The 23,869-nt window shown below is 50.8% G+C and overlaps 1 protein-coding gene across 2 annotated transcripts; it reads left to right on the plus strand.

Moving 5' to 3' along the window:
* The first annotated feature begins 1,358 nt into the window (after positions 1–1,358).
* TPM4 (tropomyosin 4) lies at positions 1,359–23,271 on the plus strand. 2 transcript variants are annotated; one of them, XM_058563599.1, is made up of 9 exons: positions 1,359–1,487; positions 6,698–6,823; positions 11,258–11,391; positions 13,791–13,908; positions 14,460–14,530; positions 15,433–15,508; positions 17,295–17,357; positions 17,443–17,512; positions 21,852–23,271. In XM_058563599.1, exons 1-9 carry the CDS (start codon positions 1,374–1,376, stop codon positions 21,932–21,934), a joined length of 855 nt encoding a protein of 284 aa, XP_058419582.1. In that variant the 5' UTR covers positions 1,359–1,373; the 3' UTR covers positions 21,935–23,271. The 2 variants fall into 2 exon arrangements, with proteins under 2 accessions (XP_058419582.1, XP_058419581.1); XM_058563598.1 differs by lacking the exons at positions 1,359–1,487; positions 6,698–6,823 and adding an exon at positions 7,174–7,360.
* The last annotated feature ends 598 nt before the right edge of the window (positions 23,272–23,869 follow it).

Raw genomic sequence — 23,869 nt, forward strand, 5'->3', positions numbered from 1 at the left:
GCATGAAGAGAAATTTCCTAGTTAGAGAAGTGTGTGTGTGTATGTGTGTGTGTGAGAGAGAGAGAGAGAGAGAGAGAGAGAGAGAGAGAGAGAAAGAGAGAGAGTGTATGAGTGTATAGGAGGAGATGTTCATTTTAATTAACAAGAATTTTCTGATCTGGGGACCAAGCACTCAGGGGGCCACAGACAAGACCAAGGCACAGGCCTGCCCCAAAGCAGCCCACAGCCCAAAACCGATGATCAAAAAATAGCAATAATAGTAACAGCTCCCATGTTCTGAGCACGTGCTGCTAGGGTTCAGCACGTGAGAGGCACTCTGTGTTTGCTGAGTGAATGAATGAGTAAATGAATCTTTCCAAAGGCAGCAAATCCTGCCCAGATTGCTGGAGGAAAGAGGGACAGCACAAGCAGAGGAGCCCGGTGTGCACAGGTCTGGAGGTAGGGAAGTGGTGGCCCTGCCTGGAAAGCAGGGGAGGAGCTCTGAGCTCCATCTGGGGAGAGCTGGGGGAATGGGGGGGGGGCGGGCAGGAGTCTCAAGTGAGAGGCTGTGGAGCTAAGGCTGTCTCCCGTTCCTGTGGGTGCTGGGGAGCCATGGCCAGATTCTGAGCAGGGGAGGGAGGGCGCGAGGTCTGAAGAGGGCATCAGGGACTGGTCTGGGCCTGCCGGGAAGACAGAGAGAGGGGAGAGAGACATGGAGACAAAGAGAGACATGGAGAGAGACACAGAGACAAAGAGAGACATGGAGAGAGACACAGAGACAGTCACCAAAAGAGAGACAGAGGGAGAAGATGATGAGACAGAGACCCTCCAGAAAGAGGTAGGAATAGTCTAGGGAGGCCCCTTGGGGCTGTAGTAGAAGATGGATGGGGTCTTGACCCCCAATACCTGGAGGCAGGATGCAGAGGGGAGGGGAAGGGAGAAGAGGAGTCTCCCCCCCACTCACCTCTACTCTGTGCCCGCCCACAAGCCCTCTTCAGCCCTCCCAACTACAGATGGGGAAACTGAGGCCAGCCAGCAGGCGGCTGGAGTCCTCCTGGGCCAGCACTGTGCCCACACGCCCACACAGGACCTGTGTCACCAGGTTAAAAATGGAAATGGGTTGGGCTTTTTTTTTTCCTTTGAGAAAATCCTAGGCCCAAATAAGGCGAGGGCTGCGGGGAGCCCAGTGAGCTGGCCAAGTCCTCCTGAGCGAGCGAGCGGCGGCTGGCCTGGGCTTGGGCCTCCTCCAAGGCCCGCCCGCCCGGCAGCAGGGCGGTGCGCCCGGGCAGCTATAAGAGCTGCTCCTCCACCCCTGCTGCTCACTCGGCCCCGCCACGGACCCCGCCACGGACCCCGCCGCAGACCCTCTGCGCCCACAGCCCCACCGCCTGGCCATGGAGGCCATCAAGAAGAAGATGCAGATGCTGAAGCTGGACAAGGAGAACGCCCTCGACCGGGCCGAGCAGGCCGAGTCGGATCGGAAAGCTGCTGAGGGGCAGTGCAAGCAGGTGAGGCGCTGGCTACTGGGCCGTGCTGGGCCGCCCGGCACCCTCTCTCAGCTGGCTTCCAGCCCGGAAGGCGAGGCTCTGGGGCCGACGGTGAGGGTCTCAGAAACCTCGGAACTTGGAGGTTGGGGCAGGGACAGAGGTGATACTCCGGCAGAGAAAGAGTGAGGAGACCGTTGTCTGCCCTGGAGGGGTCCCTGGGCTGGGGGAGAGAGGGGGCAGCTGGACCCATCCCCAGCAGGGCCAGCAGGAGCAGAGAGGGAGAGAAAGTGTGTGAGAAAGGGAGGGGTGTTTGTGTGCTGGCTGTGTGTGCAAACGTGCCAGTGTGCGTAGGTGTGTTGGGGTGAGAATATGAGTGTGTGGGGGATGTACTAGACGGGGTGATGGGGGGATGCTAAGTGTGTGTGAAGGTGTGTTTGTGTGTGTCTGAGCACTTCTGTGTGTGCCCATGTGTTGTGTGTTGTGTGTGTGTGTTTCAGCTGCAGAGTGTGGAGGGGTAAATGTGACCGTGGGAATGAGTGTGTGCAGAGCCGGCGTGAGTGTGGTTGTTGGAAAGTGTGTGTGAAAGAGCGCAGGTGTGTTTGTGAGTCTGTGTGTGCTTTGAGGGTGGGGTCAGTGTGGGCTTGTGTGTTTGGTGGAGAGGCTCGCTGTGTGTGTGCCTATGCAAAAGCTGGCATGACAGTAATGGGATGTGCGCATGTCAGGGTGAGCGTGTGTGTGTCGAGGTGACTATTTGTGTTGGCCTGTGTATACTTGTCAGGGTGCCTGTTTCTGTTGGGGTGTGTGTGTACACGCGTGTTGAGGTAAGGGTAGCAGTGCACAGCCGGGTGTGTGTGTGCACACAGGTGTTGAGGCGAGGGTGCAGTGCAGAGCTGTGTGTAAGTGTGGATGACCCTGTGCCCATGTCAGGGCATACCCAGGAGTGACTGTGAGCCTGTGGGTCCACGTTGGTGACTGTCCAGGGAGGATGGCCAAGTGTGTGTGTGTGGTGGGACCGAGTGCACTGCAAGGGCGGCTAGGTGAGGGTCTGGCGACCCGGGTGGTTGGAGATTCGAGGGTGACCCTGAGAATCTCACTGCGTCTCTGCGTGTCTGAGGTGCCCCTGCTGTCCCCACTCCAAGCCTGGAGGGGCAGGCAGGGGTGCCCACAGCAGGCACAGGCCCTGGCCCCAGAGCTTTGGGGATGAGATTCCCAGGAGACCCCAGCAATAGGGGGACATCAGGAGCTAATGGAGGGGCTGTGGGCAGGGGCTTGGGCTGGGCAGTCACAAGGCCATGGCTTGGGACAGAGAGGAAGACAGCTGTGTGGTCTGGGTGGCCAGAACAGCCAGTGGGAGGAGAGGAGGGGGTCCGACCCACTCCATAGCACCCTGCCGCCCCCAGCGTTCACCCATGCCCTCGGGGTCAATCGCCAAGCTCTCAGGAGCATCAGGGTCTCAGATAAGCCCCAGGAGCCGTCCAGGACAGTGACATCATGTGCCCAGCCCAGATGCCAGGCCAGCGTGGCAGGTAAAAGTACAGACTACATGAGCTCAGACTGGCCCTGCTCGAAGCTCGGTCGCTGGGCACCCTGGAGCAAACACATTCACCTCTGTGCCTCGGTGGCCACATGTGTGAGATGAGGAAGTAACAAGGGTGCGACCCTCGCCACCATGGAAGGACTAGAGATGGCTGTGCAGGTGGAGCCCTTGGCCTGGCGCCTGGCACAGAGTAAGCGCTCAATAAATACAAGATTATTGCCAGCCTCGCCCTACTTCCCCGTTGGGCCTCCCCGTCCCCCAGTGTCCCAGAGCTGCCCTAAGCACCTGTGACACGTCATCACACAGGCCAGCCCCACCCCAGCGCTCCCTGCCACAAACTCCCGGCTCCCTTCCTGTGCCCCTCCCTGGCAAACACAGACACCCATCCCATGCTGGCCCTGAGCTGCCGGCTTCCATCATTTACCCCTCACCATGAGGGGATTAGCTAGGGATTCAGAGAAAAGCAAGTTTATGGTTCTAACTTTCACTAGGGTGTGAGTGACTGATAGAGCATATTCTCCCAAGGCAGACACAAGTTCAAAAGGGAAAGTCCCCAAAGCCTCCAGCCAGCTGTGTGGCCAAGGAGGCAGCGACAGGTTCTCTGGCCTCCAGCCAGATTTTCATTCTGTTCTTTTTCTCCCACAAAGCCAGCACTGGGGTGGACTTGTGCACAAAGCCAGCTGGATTGTCTTCTAGCTTTGTGACTCAGGGCATGTTGCTGCCTTTCTCTGAACCCTCAGTGTTCTGATCTGAGAAATGGAGGCAAACAATGCCTTCTGAGGGTTAGGCCTGGAACCCAAGATCCCAGAGGTCCAAAGCAGAAGCCAGATTCCCATGGGGCCAATGGCCTGCCCTGCCTGGGGGTGGAGGCAGGAGGTGGTGAGGAACTCAGGTTACCTGGAGTGCCTTACCCTTCAGGAGGTCAGAGAGAGTGGGTCTTGGGGCCAGCCTGACCCTTGGGGACCCTGCAGCAAAGTCCTGATTCTAGGCCCTGTCTGTCCGGTGTGGGAATAGGCCTAGGAGGCCCAGCCCACCTGCTTCCTGCCTGCTCCCCTCCCGGGGCAGTGACATCTGCCGCAACTGGCCTCTGACCCCACATCCTGTCTGAGTCCTGCCCAAAGGCCCCATTTACAGGGACTAAGGTATGCAGGCTGTGACCCACCCAGCCACTTTACAGACAGGGAAACTGAGGCTCAGAGAAGGAAGTGACTTGCCGGAGACCTCCCAGAGCTGGGGCAAGGCTCCAGCCCCCAGCAGGGTGCCATAGGCTGGCACACACTTTGTGCTTGGAATTCGGACAGAGGGAAAGGAATCTGATTTGTGTCAGCCTTATTTACTTTTCATACCCAGTTCCAACCACTGAGGGGTTGGAGTTGTGTCATTGATTCACTCTGCAAATTTCCCTGGGCTCCATGGTGAGTGTCGAGCCCAGCCTCCAGCTGGCGATGCTGGGGCTCAGAGTGACCTCAGCCCCAAGCCTGACCCCCGAAGAGCCCTAGGCTGTGAGGGATGGAGCCAAACATGGAGGGACGCCCCTGCCTCAGGAGTCAGGGCTGGGCCAGAGGGAGGCCCAGGCACGGGGAGGACCCAAGGGGGTGGCGAGGGCTCTGCCCAGGGCAGGCGCTCCGGGGGCAGGGGCATTGGCTGGGTTGGAGGGTCAGTAGGAGGAGGGCGTGCTGGGCAGTGGGCAAAGCACACCCTGGTGGTCGAGCAAACCAGCTCTGGAGTTGGTTTGACCAGGGTTCAAATCCCCATCTGAAGGCCTTGGGCAAGTCCCTTCCTCGCTCTGGGACTCAGTTCACCCTTCTGTGACACGGGGCTTCAGTGAGACAGTATTTGTACTGTGCCTGGCACATTCGAAATGCTTCACGGCCCCCTGCCCACCTTATCCCAGTCCCCACATGTTGTTTTCCAATCGTTGCCATAAAAAGTCATCAAAACCCCAACCATCTCTACACTGTGCCTGCACACAGTTGGCACCCAGTGAATGCTGCCCCCGACAGGTCTGGAAGGAAGGCAGGTGGATGGTGGGTCAGGCAGCCCTGTCTTTAAGGAAATTGGCTTTTCTCAGTCAAGGCAGAAGTTGGAAAGCAGCCGCCGGGGTTCTCAGAGACCACCACATCAGGGCTTCCATTTTGCAGATGGGGAAACTGAGGCCAGAAGAGGGGACAGGGGTCATACAGCTGGGATTTGGAGTCAGGCTTCCCGGCTCCCTGCCTGGAGGTCAAGGTCAGGACCCACAGACCCTAACTTAGACCTGAATTGCTGCCACCCTCCCCACTCCGCAGCTCAGTGGAAGGACACTCAGCGGCCTGGAGATGAGAAGCTGTGTGACACTGCCTTGGGACAGGGGCTCTTTTAAGAATTTGTGCACACATGCACACACACTCACACAGCACCCGGTACATTTTGCACATCATCTCAGGTGTGAACATGTAACCCAGATCAAATTCAGAGCCTGTTCTAGAAGCTGCAGGCACAGCAGCTTTTATAACATACTCTCTTCGGGAGAGAAGAGAAGAAAGTCAGGGATGCAGGAAAGCAGGCCTGGCAGGAGGGCCTGTTCAGAAGAAGTGGGTTCAAATGCTGTACTGTGTGACCTAGGGACAATCACTCCACCTCTCTGGGCTTCCTGCTCTGAGGGGGAAGCAGGAAGATGAAGCAGGGCTCAGTGGGGGCTGCATGCCCACCCTAGGAGCCTGGTCAGGACCAGGGGTCAAAGCATCTGAGAAATAAGTCAGATCAAGCCAGCATGAGCTGGACTGACCACCTCAGCCCAGAGGTAGGGGCAGGGGAGGGAGGTGCAGCCTGGGGGTGACCCGAGAAGAGAAAAAAAGGCTTCCTGAGCTGACCCTTGGCTGGTGTGGTGGAGGGTTGGAGATGGAGAGGTGAAGGCGTCTGTGGTTTGTATCCCATAGATCTGAGCTTCTCAAATTGAGTGTGCCGGTAGCCGGGCAAGACTCTGAAGATAAACAAAGAGGACTGAAAATCTGAGGAATGAAGGGATATTTTGATTAAAATGAACAGAAGCCAGATGTGCAAGAATTTAAAAGATTTAACCTGAGCCTTCAAAGAAAGTGGTCTTTGGGGGGAAGCTCTCTTCTAGCCAAGCCCCCAGAGTCCAGGAGGTGGGGGAAATCCAAGCCCTTCAATCCTTGAGGGTATGTTGTGACAGTCTGAGAACCGCTGTCTTGGGCAATGGGGAGCCATGGCAGGTTCTAGGCAGGGAGAAGGGAAACATGCACTTAGAAAGATTCTCTGCCTGCCAGTGTGGAGGCAGAACTAGAAAGGGATAGGCTGGGGATAAGGGGTGGTCCAGGCCCAGAGTATGAGACTCCCCTTTTTGCTTAACCCCAGACCACGGGGAGGGGCACCCCTGAAACTGGGATGCAAAACTGAACGTGTGTTTCTGGGAAACGTGTCGGGACTTGTTTTCCCAAAAGCTGTAATCCATTCCGCAAGAGTATTGGGGGACCCCCAAAAAACATAAGCGCAGCTGGTCCCAGGACAGGAAGGGATGTGAAAATCACATTAACAGGTAGCATATATGGAGTGGTGCATAGTATTGTTATCCCTGTTTTACAGATGAGGAAACTGAGGCCCAGAGAGAGAGAGGACTCTGTGAATGTGGGGGACACCCCTGCACCCCGGGGACTTGGCCTCCAGGCTGACCCGTCCCCCTATCTGTCCCCAGGTGGAGGAGGAGCTGTCGCACCTCCAGAAGAAGCTGAAGGGGACGGAGGATGAGCTGGAGAAATACTCCGTGGACCTGAAGGTCGCGCAGGAGAAGCTGGAGCTGACGGAGAAGAAAGCCTCCGACGTACGTGCGCAGGAATGGGGGCACCCGCCGCAGGGCCAGGCAGGAGCCCCGGGGCCGGGCGGGCGGGGAAGCGCCAGAGGAAGAGGAGGAGGAGGAGAAGGCGGTGCCTCCCGGCGCTTTCTCCAAATAAGTCCAGAAAAGGGGCACTTTCCAGCAGCTGCAGCCAGCGGTGCCGACGTCAGGCCCTCCCCCAGAGGTGCTGACGTCGGCGGCCGGGTCGGGTGACCTCATCGCCCGGACGGCCGCCGGGCCGGGGGCGGGGAGAGGCGGGGTCGGCCCCGGCGCAAGCAAAGGCTAGGGGCCGGGGCGCGGCAGCTGCAGCTCTCGCAGGAGCCGAGCCGAGCCGAGCCGAGCCGAGCCGAGCGCCCGCCGCTGCCCGCCGCCCGCTGCGTGCGCCTCCGCGCCATGGCCGGCCTCAACTCCCTGGAGGCGGTGAAACGCAAGATCCAGGCCCTGCAGCAGCAGGCGGACGAGGCGGAGGACCGCGCGCAGGGCCTGCAGCGGGAGCTGGATGGCGAGCGCGAGCGGCGCGAGAAAGTGAGAGCCCGCGCCCGGCCCCGTGCGCCCCCTTTCTTCCCTTCTCCCCGCCCGCCCGCCAGGAGCCCGCCTTCGCGCCCTCGGGCCCCGCCACTCCCGGATCGCGGACCCGCACCCCTCCGAGCCGGCTGCTTAGACCCCTTCCTCCGCCGCCATCCTCCCTCCTCGGCCGGAGACGGGGGACGGGGCGCAGTATCCGGGTCGGGCGGGGCTGGCCGAGAAGGAAGTGGGGGGATGGGGCCGTGGGGGATGCGCGATCCCGGAGTGGGGGGGGGGGCACCGCGCCGCCATCCGACTCGGGGCTGGCGTCGGGGTCCGGGGCGGCGGGGGTGGTCCACGACTGGACCTGGGAGTGGGAAGTGAGAGTGGAAACAGTGAGCTCCCATTGTCTGGGGTTGGAGTGACCGACACCGACTGGGGACGGGGGGCGTCGCACTTTCTCGCCTCTTCCGCGGCTTCCCGGCTCCGATTGAAACTTTCCCAGCTGTTCCCAGGGGCGCGGCAGCGACGTGTCTGCCCCGGGAGGGGGGCGGAAGTTCAGCCCGGAGCCGCTGGCTTTGCCCTCCCCAGCTGGTCCTTGCGGGAACTAGGGCCACGGGACCCCGTCTTCCTCCAAGAAGACCCTTGGAGCGTTAGTACGGGGCCCTCGACCCTGTGTGCCTCCCCACTGCATGTCTCGGGGCCTGAGGCAGATAATGGGGCTGAATGAGGAGGGGGCCTCTCCGCCCTCTCTCCATCCCCTGACTGTCCCTCGGGACGGGACAGAGGGTGGCAACCCCTGGGGCTGGGGAGAGATCTGGATTCTAATCCCATCTCGTCACACTTGGTACTTAACCCCTAGGAGCATGTCTCCCTATCTGTAAAGTGGGGGTGACAGTGCCGACCTAGGATAGCGGGGAGGGTCCCACGAGTAAAACTCTGCATGGCATCAGGCACATACTAGGTGCTCGATTGGTGTTTTTCCCTCCCCTCCCTCCACCCCCAGAAGAGCTCACAGTCTAATTGGGGTAGGAGGCTGATCAGTCTTCCAGGGGTTTTCTGTACTCTGTTATGAGAACGTGACGTTGAAGCAGCCAACCAGTGGGGTTGGCTTCAAAATGGAGGTTGAGGAGGGTCTTATAGAATAAATAAGAGTTTGTTGCCTCAGAGGCAAGACAGTTGGGGGAGAGGGTGGAAGCCCAGGGCCCCTGAAAGCTGGAACCTTGGGACCTCCACCCCAGAGTGGAAAAGATGCCTGGCCAAATGGAATTGCCATGTGTACTGACGGGTCTGGGGAAGAGCCCCAGAGTGCCCCGTGCTGTCCTGAGTCTAAGCCTTTACTCCTGTAAGGGCTGCTCTGGCAGTGAAGAGGCCTCAGAAACCCAGTGTAAGCCTCCAACAGTAGCTGGTTTGGCCTCTTTCATACACGTAACTGGCATAACCCTCCCTGTGATCTCATCCCAAGTCAGTTCGCTGGAGGACAATTACTTCTGCTTAAAAATGGCCCTCAGCCGCTAGCCAAGACTTAGGAGTGGGACAGTCCAGTTGTGAGGGAAGATATTTTTGGAAAGTTTCGGACTTCTTTTTAAAAGTTCACTTTTTAAAGCATGATTCTCGTGGAGAGGAAAGAGAAAAGCCTGAAGAAGTTCTTGGGCAAAGGAATTGAGCCCCCGGGAAAAAAACCTTTCTCAGTCTTGTAGAGAAAGCCAGGAACCGGCGTGTGGCAAACTTCTGGGTCTGCCTCCCGACAGCTGGTTTCATTTAGATTTTTGTGTGATTAACCGACATCTTCCTGTTCCTTTGCCACATGTATCTAGCAAGCCTCTTTTACCTTATAAGGGAAATCCTTTGTAGAGTGTAGAAGCTTTGATTGCAGGAAGGGGTGGAGCCCAAAATGACTAGCAGTTTTTCAAAAAACGTATGTATGGATGTCTGTACATAGATGTATGCATCTCAGAGTTCTGTTGCTTCCTGACAGTTGAAAATGTGCCAAAATCGTGGTTGTCAGGATTCAGAATTCCCCACATAAGCAGCAGCTCACGTTTTTTTAAAGACAGCTCATCAATCAGTCATCTCTGTATGATCTTAAAAATTAATTCCTTGACTGCCAATGGGTATGGGGTTTCTTTTGAGGGGCAACCAACATGTTCTGGATTTAGATAGTGGTGCTGGTTGCACGATTTTGTGAATGTACTAAAAACTATTGTAGAAAAAAAATCAATTCCTGCCCCAGTTGCTGAAGAAGTTGAGATTCATATCATTAAAAAGAATAAAAGATACCCACTCATTGGAAGGAGTAGGTGACATTACTTCAAATAGTTCATCAGTGGTTTTGATGGATTCTCCAAATTAGTGTTTCAGAGGAGTTGCAGTCAGAAACACCTGTGGGAGTTTCCTCTGTCTGCTGCTAGGACTGTGAGCTGAGAAAAGTTTCCTGATTCTCTGTGTTTTTCTGGCCTCATTCTAGTATTCCATTTTTGCCTATAAACTCGGCATAGCAGAGGGAGCGGTTTCCCATTCATTTTTACGCCTCCCCCAATTTGGAGGTTCTTATGTGTCTTGAGAAGAAGAAGCCAGTGTGGCTCTACCTGCGCCTTCCCTTCCCCCCTCTGTTGGGCCCCATTTTCACCAACTCTCAATATCCCTTCCTAAATGTGCTGGCCTTGAAGCCCCCACAGGACTCGGGTGGTGGATTCAGAAAGGGAAGAGCCCTGGGCTGGGGCTCAAGAGGCCGTTTCTCACCAGTTCCGTGACACTGAACAAAACTACTTCACCTAGCTGGGCCTCTCGGGTTCCCCATCTGTAAAATGGGTGAGATATGCAAGGATTACGTGAGGTGAAATCATGGCAGTGAGAGCTGCTCTTTTGTGTGACTTCCCACAGTGCCAGGCACAATGCCACGCCCTTCAGTTAGTCCTCACAGCTGTGTGAAGTAACCAGGTGCTGGGAGAGAGAGGCTCAGAGCCAAGGCCATATGGCTACAAACTGGCCAAGTGGGGATTCTCACCCAGCACTTTTGATCCTGGATGGAGTTCTTGCTTTTATGCATGCCATCATATGACCTTCTTTGTAGGTGAAAACACCTTGAAAAGCCAGTAACGCTGTTCAGACATCTCTTCCTTGCCTGTAACCAGATAGTCTTTCCTTTCTTATATCTTTTTGTCCGGTCACCTCTCAGCCAGACTTAGTTAAAGATGGTGCTCCGGGGCTGGCCCAGGGATGTAGTGGTTAAGTTCCCGTGCTCCACTTCGGCGGCCCTGGGTTTGCAGGTTCGGATGCCCGGCACGGAACTACACACCATGCTGTGGTGGCATCCCACATACAAAATAGAGCAAGATGGGCACAGATGTTAGCTCAGGGCTAATCTTCCTCAGCAAAAAGAGGAGGATTGGCAACAGATGTTAGCTCAGAGTTGGTCTTCCTCACCAAAAAAAAAAGATGGTGCTCTGACTGGGCTGCCCCTCCCTCCACCAATTGTATAACCAACATTTAACTGAGGCTTCCATGTCCTTGCATTTATCTTGCCATTCAGGTGACTGGGAGCAGAGCTTATTATGTGACAGGGTGAGCCAGGTCACTGGTGGCCCTCTCTCTAGGAATCCCACAGAGAGGCCAGCACTGTGCTCTCACAGCCTACAGTGTACCTGTTCTCTTCCATGTTGACCTGAGCGCCCATCCTATACTGGGACACACACCTTTGTTGTTGAGCAGCAGATGTTCCCTTACGTTTTCGGGGAAGATCATGAGGAAAATTCACATTCTCCAGACAAGAGAGTGAATTCCTTACTGCCTGGATTCCTGGGTGGGCTTTGGAGGGGGAAGCATAGTAGCTAAGGGAAAGGCGCCATGTGAGTGGGGGGCTCCCACTGCTGGCTGGCATGTTACTTCTTAACCTGACTGCACCTCTGACCTCCCCAGGCCGAAGGGGATGTGGCAGCTCTCAATCGACGCATCCAGCTCGTTGAGGAGGAGTTGGACAGGGCTCAAGAACGACTGGCCACAGCCCTGCAGAAGCTGGAGGAGGCAGAAAAGGCTGCAGATGAGAGCGAGAGGTAAGGACACTTCGAACCCAGTGGCATTAGCGTTTGCTTCTGGGAAATGGGGATCATACCGTACAGAGCTGGGGTGAGTAAATGAGATCACACAGACATGTGCATGTGCACATACATACAAACGTGTGACGGCACCTTCTAAGCCATCATGCTCTGTGTAGACGTGTTTGTCATTGTGATGGGTATGAAGAAAAACTCCCAACAGGCAGAGGAAGGCAAAATGGGCAGATGTGAGATGGCAAGTGTGACTGTCACTGGGGATCAGTGGCAGAGCACTGCTTCACGTATTCTCTCTGAAAGCCACTGCGCATCTCATCAGTGTTCTCCAGACATCAGTTTCCAGGGTGATGTGAGAAGGGGGAGATGAAAACATGGAATGGGCCACCTGCATAGGTAATTTGTTAACAGTGCTGTCGGGCAGGCTTTGGGCTACTGGACAACTGTATGTCAGGAACACATGCAAATCAGCACCACTAATGTACTTGCAACTGACAGTGCTCCTCACTTCCGTGGCATGAGCACTGCCTCCAGCAGGCTGCCATGTCCTCTAAAGCGGGGTAATTCCTTGGCACAGGCTCTGGAAGACTGAGGGCAGATTGTGTAATTCACAGAAGCAGCCGTCTCTGTGGTTGGTAAATGGGTTCCTTGTGTGGTAATGGTGTGGGCTGGGCCAGTGGCCATTGCATATCTGCCACACGATCACACCAGAATTCTCATTTGACCCATCCACCATGGTCTTCTGGTATAAACTCCCCCAGAGGATTCATTCCTGATTGTACTCTTGTGACCATAAACTGGAGATTAAAAACCAACTGGGGGATCTTGGAGACTGACTTTTCAAGTTGCCCATGTGGGAAATTTCTTCCCGGGCAGGGGAACAGCCCATGCCGAGGGCACAGACCCCACTGCAAGCTCTGCTTCAGCCACATAATAGAGGGAGAGGGTGGCAGCTCAGGGCAGCCACGGGGGAGTGTGAAGGATCCAGTCATAAGTTGCTCATGGCTGTGCCTGGGGCGTGGATTAGCTGCTGCTCATGTTCACTGTCAGACCAGCCTGGCTGGATGTCTCACTTCCAGGACCTCCCCGTGACAAAACCGGGGAGCCTGGGAAAGCTTCTCACTTGTTTATATCCTGTCATCAGAGGCTTTTGGTGACACCCTTGTTGGAGACTGCTGTGTTTTGGTAGAAAGAATTCTATACTGGAGGATCTAGATTCAAGTCCTTCCACTACGTGGCCATGGGCAAGTCACTTTGATCTCTCCAGTACTGCAGAGGGTTTTCTAGGCTTGCTCCCATGCTCATCTTGAGGCCTTGTACAAGTGTGGAGGGTGTTTTGACAGTTAACTGAGCATGGTAGTGACAGCCCGAATGGAAGTATTTATTAGACAGCAAGAAGTGTGTGGTCCTCGGCTCTGGGCAGGCACGACACACACAGATAGGTTGTCCTGGGTTGGCCTCTCCTTTGGAAGTATCTGATCTTACCTAGTCCACTCCAAGCAGTACACACCAGAGTGAGCTCATTTCATGCTCAGCCAGCTGAGTTGTAGGAGACTTCTAGCTGTCCCTAGGACACCGTCCTTTCCAAATTGGATGTATCCACTTCAGTTCAGACCCTCCTCACCCCTCACCTTGTGGTACCTACCTCTTACCTCTTACCTTGTCTTCCCACTGCAGTCCCTCCATCATTCTGGTTTCCTCTCACTCCTGTTTTTGAAAACCCCCTGTGGTTCCCTCTCCCCTTGGCATAAAACCCTTAGTTTGTCATTCAAGTGTACAGCATATGCTCCAGCCACCCTGACCTCCCTGCCATGTTCCTTCATTCCTCTAGGGCTTTCTTGTGCACCTCTCTCACTGAAGAGTAACTTTCCCCTCCTTGTTCTCTTGTGGACTCTCTTCTAGAAAGCCTTCCATGACAGAGACACACCCCCCCACACACTGCAGCAGAATTCATCATTCCCACAGCCGGGCTGGCCCAGACCTCTAATCACATCGTGGTAACTGTTGACATACAAGTACTCTTTGTTACTAGTTAGTGAGAGGCTGTATAAATGGGAACACGGACTCTGGAGCCAGACCACCAGGGTTTGAGCCCCAGCTCTGCCACTTACTAGCTACGTAACCTTGAGCAAGTTACTTAGCCTCTCTATGCCTCAGTTTCATCCTCTGTGAAATGGTGATAATGTACTTACCACCTCATGAAGCAGTTGTCAAGTTGAATGTGCTCAGAACAGTGCCTGGTGTTCAGTGAAGAGGAAGTGCACGTGAGCAGCTCTACAGTTTCCTCTTTGGAGTATGGTTCTTGGTAGACACAGAGAAGCGTTTAGATGAGCAGATGCACAGAGGTGTATGATGAGGCAGTAGTGCCTATGTGGCAGTAATGATGAGGTTGCTCCTTGCAGAGGAATGAAGGTGATAGAAAACCGGGCCATGAAAGATGAGGAGAAGATGGAGATTCAGGAGATGCAGCTCAAAGAGGCCAAGCACATCGCTGAGGAGGCCGACCGCAAATACGAGGAGGTGAGTGGGGCTGGCAGATGGCAGCAGCAGGAAGAGGGGAGGAAATGGATCTGTGATAGGGAAAACCCTGGGGCCGCCTAAAGGAAGCTCTTGGTTAGGTCAGCTGTCCTTCTGCATCCACATCTGTTTTTCCAGAGACAGCCACTTAGCTAGGAAACTCTATCTTCCACAGTGTCAAAAAGTCCTGGGGAATTCTGTGACACTGTCTAACTTGGTGGGGAAACCAACTGATCACATCACCTTTTGTCCAGCAGCTTTTGGCAAAGTTAGGCTAAAATTGGGAATTGTGGTGCCCAGCCATGGGTCTTCAGACCCTGAAAGCTCAGTGGCTCTTCTGCCTGCCTCCCTGGTCTCATCTCTTCCTTCCCCTCCTGTCTTCCTCACTCCTGGGGCCTGAGGATTTTCTCCAGGACCGTCGGAGCTGAAGCAGCAGCAGAAAGCCCCATGGTGCAGGTGGTCTGGGTGCTGCCTTGCTGTCTGCATGGGGGAGGGCATCCCACGAGACACGGCTGTTGGGGGTCAGTCTCAGTCAATCCTTTCTGTTTCTGCAGGTAGCTCGTAAGTTGGTCATCCTGGAGGGTGAGCTGGAAAGGGCAGAGGAGCGCGCAGAGGTCTCTGAACTGTGAGTGGCAGAGCAGGACTGAGCAGAGCCCAGCTCAGCTCCTGGGGTGAAATGGGAGAGAGTTTCTTGTGTTGGGATTTGACTCCGACCAGGGCCTCTGGTCAAGTGGATGGGGGTCTGGGACTCATTGCTCAGTCCTTCCTCTTTGCCTCCATGGCTGACAAAGAGAGGTGGCAACTGTTTTTCTTGCTGCCCACGTATTGACTCTTCCCACAAAGGTATTAGGAAATAGGAGTGAGGCAGGTGGCAGCAGAGAAGCCTAGAAGTCTCATTCTCCCAGAGAGGATAGCTCATGAGGCTGTAGCTTCTTACCAGAACACTGGCCTGTGGAAGGCAGGCTGCCCCCTCGGTGTTCAGATGCCTTGCTCCTGATGTCATTGTTTGTCCATGACATATTCCTGGGGGAAAGGTGAGAAGCATGACCAGAATCTTGCAAGCTCCAAAATGTAAAGCCTCTCCCCTTGGCCTCAGGGGAGGAATCCAGCTCCACAGAGCATCCCGCAGCACTGAGAGGGGTCTGGTTTCGCATATCCATTCCGAGCTTGCTTCCTGGAGTGTCCAGTGTAAACTCCCAACCTCCTGAACTCTATCCCATTCTTACACCTTCCAGAGTCGGCCTCATCACTCATGGATTTCAGAAGTCCCTGTTGCCTCAGCCTTGGTGGAAGTCCGGGAGTGCTTTACAAACCTTCCAAATGCTTCTCCGCCTGCCACGCCTTTGCCTGGCACGATAGGGTTTTGATAAGTACACAGCACTGCGTCTCAGAAAAAGCCATTAACATTTTTCCCACATTCCTTCTGGGGGCCCCAGGCAGCGTGGATTCCTCCTCTTGAAACCTTCTTTTAGGGGGATTGCTGCTGTAAGGGAGGATAAGACACAAATATCCTTTGTCTTTGTGCAGAAAATGTGGTGACCTGGAAGAAGAACTCAAGAATGTCACTAACAACCTGAAGTCGCTCGAGGCTGCATCTGAAAAGGTTGGTGGTTGGCTTCAGCTGGAGGGTGATTTGCTGGGCTTTTTTCTTTGCTTCCTCCAAGGGACATGGGAGCATGCCAGGGTATCAGGGATCTGACCTCTATTTGCTAACAGTAGCATCGGTGCCCAGCAGCTAGGTTTTTTTGCCCCCACAGAAAGAGGTGTCGGTGGCTAGATTTCCCTCTTCCATGGGGTCTCAGCACCATCTTTTAACTCCACGTCCTGTGAGGGTGGAGATGGAATATGAGATTGGTACCTGGTCAGGCTCCTCTTGGGGAGATCTGAGCATAATCGTCTAAAACAGAGCCTCACTCTCAACTGAATCCCTTGGTTCCTCCAAAAATATCTTCTCAAAGGTTGAGCAGCAGATATCAGGGTGGAACTGGACTTTTTATGTTGAAACAGTACCCAAAGCAGTCCCTCCAGGAGAGAACCACATTAGAAACAATGTACACTCTTCCATGGACAACCCGGCTGAATTCTGCATCCTCATCCTCACTCTCCCTCCTCCTGCTACCCTCCAGTTGCATTGAACTTAAGTTTCACAAACATTCCATGTTCTCTAGTCACCTCCGGTTCTTTGAACCTGCTGTCCAATCAAGCCTGGAGTGGCCTTCCCTTTTCTCTTTGATAACCTCCTATTCATCCTTCAGGCCTCTGCTTAAACAGCACTCTTTCTGAGGCCTAACCTGATTTCTCATCTAGGTTAGGTGCTTCTCTGCTGTACCTACTCTTTTCCTATCATGATGGCTGATCACATTTATCATAATTACACAATTAATACATGCCTTCCTTGCAAGACTGTAAACTTTAAGGACAGGGACTGTATCTCTCTTGGTTAGAGCTGTGTCATTAGTACTAGCATCCTGCTGGTAGGTCTTTGATACAGGATATTTGATGAATAAATACAGTCCACGTGTGCATGCAAATGCTGCCCTGGGCCACAGGGATAGGTGTTACAGTGAGAGTATGGCTTCTGCTCTTGTGAGAGCTGAGAGTCTAGGTGAGGGGAAGAGACTGACAAAGTAACGAAGTGCTTTGGTACCTCAACAGAGGGACTTTGGGAAGTTGAGAAAGGTACAACAAGGAGGTGTTATCTACATAGGCTGTAGAGCACGATGATGATCAGGAGCTCAAATTCCAGAATGCGGTTCCAGTCATGGCTTAGTCACTTCATAGCCATGTGAGCCTAGACAAATTACTTAACTTCTCTGTGGCTCTTTACTCAACTGTAAAGTGGGATTAAGAATATCTAGCAACAGTAAGAAGTTAATAAAAGTTAGCTTATATTAATCTGAGTTAAGCCTTGAAGGACAAATATAATTTCTGAAAGGTAGTAATGGGGAAAGGAACATTCCACGCTGGGGGACTCACTCACAGTCAAGGGCTGGGAAACTGGAAAGTACACAAAATATGTTGAGAAAATGGCCAGCACAATGAGGAGGTTGGGGGAAGTGGGGTTGGAAACAGATTAGGCCAACTACTGTGAAGGGCCTTGAGTAGCGTGCATTTCCATTCAGTCATCTGCCCTGTCTTCATCATACTTTCATCTCAAGTTATCAGCTCAGGCCTTCAGATCAGAACCATCCCAGAGGGATCCACCGCCCACAGGTTCTCTGAGTCACACACACATTTCTGCATAGAAAGGTGCATGCCTCCACTTTGCTTCTTAGGCATGTTCATAGGGCTTCAAGCACATACTTTCCTCCAAGGAACAGGGAACCTGCATTCTTTTATGCTCTTTTTTTCCTCCTTTTTTTAAAGCAATGTTTTGGTTTCTCCCATAGTATTCTGAAAAGGAGGATAAATATGAAGAAGAAATTAAACTTCTGTCTGACAAACTGAAAGAGGTGAGTGTGATCACGCCCAGCTAGTCCAGGGTTCTCCTGGGGCTGGTCTTGAAGCAATCATAGTGACTCCTTTCTTATTCTCTAGGCTGAGACTCGTGCCGAATTTGCGGAGAGAACAGTGGCAAAACTGGAAAAGACAATTGATGACCTGGAAGGTATGATGTTACCATCTAATTATGTTTGCTCTGCCTCCCCCTACATGACACATCCACAGACGACTGGAGGGAGTCTGTGGCGGGGCTGTGTTGGGCTTTGTTTGCTTAGGAAAGTAAAGTGCAGGGTGATGTCACATCTGGAAGTCTGGAGCACTGGAACAGGATAGTGCAAATCAAATTCAGACTTGAGTTGCCATTTTTGAAGAAGTAAAATATCTGCTTTATTAGGTCCACATGTAAGTACAGAGACCAAATATGGCTGACTTAAAAAAATGTCTTGAGAATTTCCTTCAATTTGCTCATTTCTGAGAGACGCCTTGCATTATTTAAATGCCTTGCATTTTTATGGAAGCTTTCTCCGAGAGAGCTCCAAGCTTATCACAGTATGAGAAAATGGAAATACAGAGAAATGTAAAGACCTGAATAAAGACTCCAGTCTGCAAGTCTGGTGCCCACATATCCCAGAATTTCTTGAAGAGTTCCAACTTTAAAAAAAATTCTGTCCTGTGTTCATGAAATAACTTGGAAATTCCAGATCTTGGGGTTCAAACAAAATCTCCCAGGCTGCCTATTCCACCCAGAAAGGGTGCAAAACTCATTCCTCAGACAGTGTGTCCCAGTGTTTGGTTTGGGAAGTGAGGTTTCCATATAAGGGAAAATGCCCCATTCCAAAGTATAACCTTTGGACTGGGTGACATCACTGAAAGTCAGAAATAACCTCGGGTGGAGGGTTGGTGGGGAGCAGCTCTAGGCATTTCTCGTCACTTTTTTTGTGTGTGTGTGTGTGAGGAAGATTGGCCCTGAGCTAACATCTGCCAATCCTCCTTTTTTTTGCTGAGGAAGACTGGCCCTGGGCTAACATCCATGCCCATCTTCCTCCACTTTATATGGGATGCTGCCACAGCATGGCTTGCCAAGCGGTGTGTCAGTGCGCACCCGGGATCCGAACCAGCGAACCCCGGGCCGCCGCAGCGGAGCGCTGGCCCTTAACTACTTGTGCCACCGGGCCGGCCCCTCATCACCACTCTTTTAAAGGTTCATTATGGCTAATCTCCTGCAGAACCTCAAGCCACTTAGAAATCACTCCATAGATCCTTTGTTTTCTCATTTGTTTTACATAGGACACAACTTTCTCCTAGTTCATGCTTTGTTTTCTCACTTTTTTTTTCTTCCTCTCATTGCTCATCTGTGGCACTCCATTCCGACCCTCAAGTTCTGTCCCTTGTACCTCTTCTTCTGAACTCTCTCCCTGGGGACCTCCGCCCTCTAGACGAGCCATACGCTCAGAAGCTCAAGTACAAGGCTATCAGCAAAGAACTGGACCATACTCTCAACGACATGACCTCTCTCTAAGAGGCAGCTGGGTGCCACCCTCTGTCCTAGCACTACTGAAGTCTGCCTTCTCACTGTGGTGCCTATACTCCTGTGGGCTTCTAGAAGCTCCAGTTTCCTGCTTCCTGGTTTGATCTTTCAAGCCGCCTTCTGCCGTGTCTGTGACTGTGTGACGGAAATAAAGACAGGCAGTCCTCTTCTTCATGCCCTCTCATATTCATTTTCTCCACTTGCCACTTTTGAGCCACAGCTGTGATGCCCTTGACCATGACTGCAACAGAAAGTGGGTGGTTCAGATGAAGAGCTGATTTCAAAAAGAAAATTATGCCCACACGATTCGTTTCTGACAACATGAAAACAAAAGCCAGTTTGGCATGAGCTCTCAAACACAGTGATAGCCAACTCTGTCTACACACCAACAGCGGTTTTTCCTTAAATACAAATTGTTTCGAATGGAGACTCATCCAACCTCTTAAGCAGCTTAATAGAGTCAGCAAAACTTGCAAAAAACTGGCTTGTGTCTAAAAAGAGGCTACACTTGAATGGGGCATGATCTACAGATTCAAACAGTGGCAGTGGCATTTTGGTCTTCTTATTCCTCCTTTTGCGTTTGTTTTCTCTGTTACTATGCTCTGAGGATGGTGCCTGGGGTTCCCTATGTCTTCACTGTTTGTGGAACATCTCTCCTGCTCCCAGTCCTGGGAGGAAGTTCACCAGTGAAGATCACTTGTATACCCTGCCCTTAGAAAACAACGATACAAGGAATGAAAGAGCATCCCATTAGCAGGGAAAGGGAGTGGAAATTGCTAGAATGCCAAAGAAAGTGAGGTGATTCCGTCCTCAGTTCTAGAGTTGCCTGAGATGCTAACATCTGTCTCCCCTCATACTTGAGTTAACTATAACCAGGAACCCTGCTCTGATTTAGTAAGAACTGATAAAGTTGGCCTCTAGGTGTTAAAACGTCATGCTTATAGTGACCAAAAGCTCATGGATTTTTCCAAGAGAATCCAAATTTCAAATAGTCTATCCAGTTCTCCCCTGCACCCCACCACCACGACCTCAGATTGTCCCAGAAACGCTGACATTTTGATGTCCAAGCCACATTTTCCAGGCTGGCCCTTGAGCCTGAAAAATGGCATGAAAATCTCCAATTAGCATCATCAATTTTTGGTCACTATAGCTTGTTAGACCTCATCCTGTAATTTTTTATTCAGATGGTAACACAATTCTTCTTTATATTCATTCCTCCAAAATACATCTCCCCTAAACTACCCACACCCTTCCACCACCAACCCCCCCCCCAGCCCCCCCGGTTCCTAACTGCCATCCACACTGAACTTTGCATAAACTACCTTCCTCACACATTGCTATACATATGTCCTTGGAAAGATTACAGACTGTGTAAGGGCAAGTATTTTTGGTTTGCTCTCTCTGCGTATTTGTTCCTGGGATTTTTCCAGACGTATGTAGCCTCCATCCTTTGAAATAACTACAGCCCTGTCTATCCAGTCATTCTGCCTAACTAAGCATCGAAGTGGAACTTCATTTACAGAGATTAGGGCTTGGAGACCTACTGCTACCTGTTGATAGTCTATGGGCCTGTCACAGTTCTCAAGGGCAATTATTGCTTTAAGGGAAATTTATTTTATCTCAGACCTAATAACAAAGTAGATGCCAGGGAATCCAAGTGGCAAGGTGAAAGGAGGTCAGGATTTGAAGTCGGAAGATCTGGGTTTGGATTCTAGCTCTGCCACTTTAGCTGTGCAGCCTTGAACAAGCTACCTAGCTTTTCTGCAAAATAAAGGTGATACTTCAGCGACTGCAAGGATTAAAAGAGATAATTGAGAAATTGGCTCACGTATAGTAGACACTCAGTTACCACGTGTTCATCCAGACGGGACAGGCCCAGGTCACTGTTCTCTCTCCGAAGGAACCCTCCCAGATCATAGTCACCTGATTTTTAAGTGCCTCATCAAATGAAAGGTTCACTAGTTGTAGTTGAAAGGCTGCCATTTTTGCAGTCTCTTTTTTTTCTTTCTGAAAATTTCCAAGCTGATCCTATCACATTTTATGAGGCATTTTTGCTTTCCTCCAGTATTTTAATGAGTCTTGGCCTAGTCCCTTATCGGCCATTGCTCATTGCAAACCAGTTCTCTCTCGTGCTCTGTCATGCATAGCTCTAAATGGCATCTTACTTTTTTTTTTAATCTATTTCAGCAGCTCAATCACTTAATAACATACCCGTATGTAAATTTCAGCCACGTTGCATTTACTTGGGTTTGACTACATTGCTATGGACACACAAACACAATAACACAGTAATGCCTGGAATTTAAACAGCCATTCCCAGAAACTCTAAAGGAAAGATGGGTTACAGGATTATATTTTTCTACCAAAGGCTAATTGACTGGCACTAGGAGGAAAATGTATTAAGTCACCCATAACTAGGATTAATATCTTATGTTTGTGTAGCACTTCATAAGTTCTAAAGCACTTCCCATTTGTTCCTCATAATAACCCCTATACCACACATTGGTATTGTTATCCCCATTTGACAGATGGGGAAACTGAGGCCTAGAAAGGTTAAATGGCTTACTTTGGTGGCAAAACTGGGGCTTAAATCCAGGTGTTCTGACTCTAGGATTGTCAGATTTATTAGCAAATTAAAATTAAATTTAGCAAATTAAAATACAGAACACCCAGTTAAATCTGAAAGGGAATGAATAAATTTTTGATATATCATGCAATATTTTGGGAAATACTTATGCTAAAAACTTCTCTCTTGTTTATCTGAAATTCAAATTTGTATTTTATCTTGCAACCCTATCCAAATCCCTGATTTGGTACTTGATCTCTATTATTCTATGGTACTCTGCTATAATTAAAATGCAAAGTACCTTCTCTGCTATGACTTTAATTCTGACAGTTGGGAGTTTAGAAACCTTTTTTTTTTTTTTTAATAAAGATGCTTATTAATTTATTTTTCCCCACTCTTAATCCTCACCAGAAAAACTTGCCCAGGCCAAAGAAGAGAACGTGGGCTTACATCAGACACTGGATCAGACACTAAATGAACTTAACTGTATATAACCAAGACAGAAGAGTCTTATTCCAACAGAAACTCCAGAGCTCCGTGTCTTTCTCTTCTCTTGTAAAAAGTTTGTTATTGCATCTTTGCTTTGCTGGAAATGTCAAGCAAATTATGAATACATGACCAAATATTTTGTATCAGAGAAGCTTTGAGCACCACTTAAATCTAATTCCTTCCTTTTTTTCAAATGGCACCAGCTTTTTCAGCTCCATTTTTATCCTTAAGTTGCATTTATTCCTAAGGTAGGCAGGGTATTTCGTATTGAGCATACTCTTAAGACTGAGGGCATTTGGTTCCTGGGAGAATAGACAACCCCACACTTTCAGAACACAGACTCCAATATCTAGTCATGGGTCAATTTAAAAGGCTGAAGGATGTAACCTTCTGTACCAGCATTGGTCACACTACAGGAAGCAAGGGACCATCACATTAAAATGGGTGGGGAGTTTCCATCCAGAGCAAAAACAAAAAAACCGGGGGGGGGCTATTGTGGGAAGTCATAAAGCACAGATAGATTAACCTAATCATCTTCTTTTCCACACTCCACTGTGCAGAACAAACATCCTCTGAGCAGTCAGCACGAGAATGCTCAGGAAATGGTCATAATTACCCCAGTATTTTCTGGATAGATCTTTGATGTTATGCTGTTTTATGTGTTTTATTCTAAAGTTGTTCTGAGGAGCAGATGTCTAACTCCAATAATGACCCATGCTTGTCTGCTCTGATATGAGGCCATCCACTCAGCAGGAATGAATATGGTAGAATTCAGTCCTATTCAGAGAAGCCATATCAAAAAGACTGCTAGCCATCAATAATTGAGCAAGAGTGTTTTTCTGTTAACAAATACTGGGCAGAAGTAGAGAATAAAAAAAAACTGGCCTAACTTCATCTCCTCTATACTTAAGGGAATGACAAATTGAAGATTTACTTATCTAGGACTTTAATTCCTTCTTTAGGACCAAGTTAATAAAAGACCAAGAAGCTCCTGATTAAACTGGATATGGAGTATTTTGTAGACAGGGGTGCACATTTTGGCTTTGTTATATTTCTGCTTTCTCAGTTAACATCTCAGAGCTGAAACATTCCACATTCCCCAGCAATGTGGGGGCCAACTCAAGTTTACAATTCTGACTAAAAATCACCCTGCTTCTAGCTTATCCAAATCCTCTGCCCCTCACTCCTATTTATTAAGCATCACACTACCCAGGAGGTACACTAGCAAACTGTGCAACTGAATAAAACCCACACTTTTCATTTAGATTCTTGCAACTGTATCATATGTAATAGTATCACTTTTTCTACATTTTGGTCAAATAAATTTTTACATAAACTACAATTTGTGTGAATTTTGGAGTGTGGGGACATACACACCATTTTGGTTCAATGAATGTTAATGGGATGGAAAGGACAGATAACTGCCAAGAACTTAGCAAATGTTATTTATTTGCTTTATACCATGACTTCAAGATATAAGGATTATGATCTCTATGTTACAGGTGAGAGCACTTTGTCTCAGTAACTCAAAAGCTCCTGTTATCCCCAATCTTGCCTGGGCCAGGCTGTGCAGAGTAAGATTTTAATAGATGAGACAGGGGCAGGAAAGATGGTCCCTGTTGAGTCCATAAAGCACAAGGCCTGCCTGGGTAAGGTCTTCTGTATGTTGCATATAAAAAGGAAAGCAGTAGGAAAGCTGAAAGGTAGGCTGCATCTATAATGATGCGGGCCTGAACTTGACTGCGTTAGAAGTGGAGAGCCACTGAAGACTAATCAATAAATCAAAGAAATACATTAGGAAAATCCACTTAGCATTTTCAGGAAGGACTAGAGTAGGGGCAGACTAGAGGTTGGAAGACCAGTTAGGAAGATGTTTCAATTAATCAGGATAGTGCTTGCCATAGAATAAGAAGGAAGAAGTGATCTGAAGGAAGTAATCT

This window comes from Diceros bicornis, chromosome 20, assembly GCF_020826845.1.
Source record: "Diceros bicornis minor isolate mBicDic1 chromosome 20, mDicBic1.mat.cur, whole genome shotgun sequence".
Taxonomy (NCBI): Eukaryota; Metazoa; Chordata; class Mammalia; order Perissodactyla; family Rhinocerotidae; genus Diceros; species Diceros bicornis.

What these genes read in the sequence shown, in the direction of transcription:
- TPM4 (XM_058563599.1), top strand. Translation starts at nt 1,374, where the DNA reads ATGGAGGCCATCAAGAAGAAGATGCAGATGCTGAAGCTGGACAAGGAG. An exon ending in CTGAGGGGCAGTGCAAGCAG is followed by an intron (nt 1,488 to 6,697) that starts GTGAGGCGCTGG and finishes ATCTGTCCCCAG; the next exon opens with GTGGAGGAGGAGCTGTCGCA. An exon ending in CGGAGAAGAAAGCCTCCGAC is followed by an intron (nt 6,824 to 11,257) that starts GTACGTGCGCAG and finishes TGACCTCCCCAG; the next exon opens with GCCGAAGGGGATGTGGCAGC.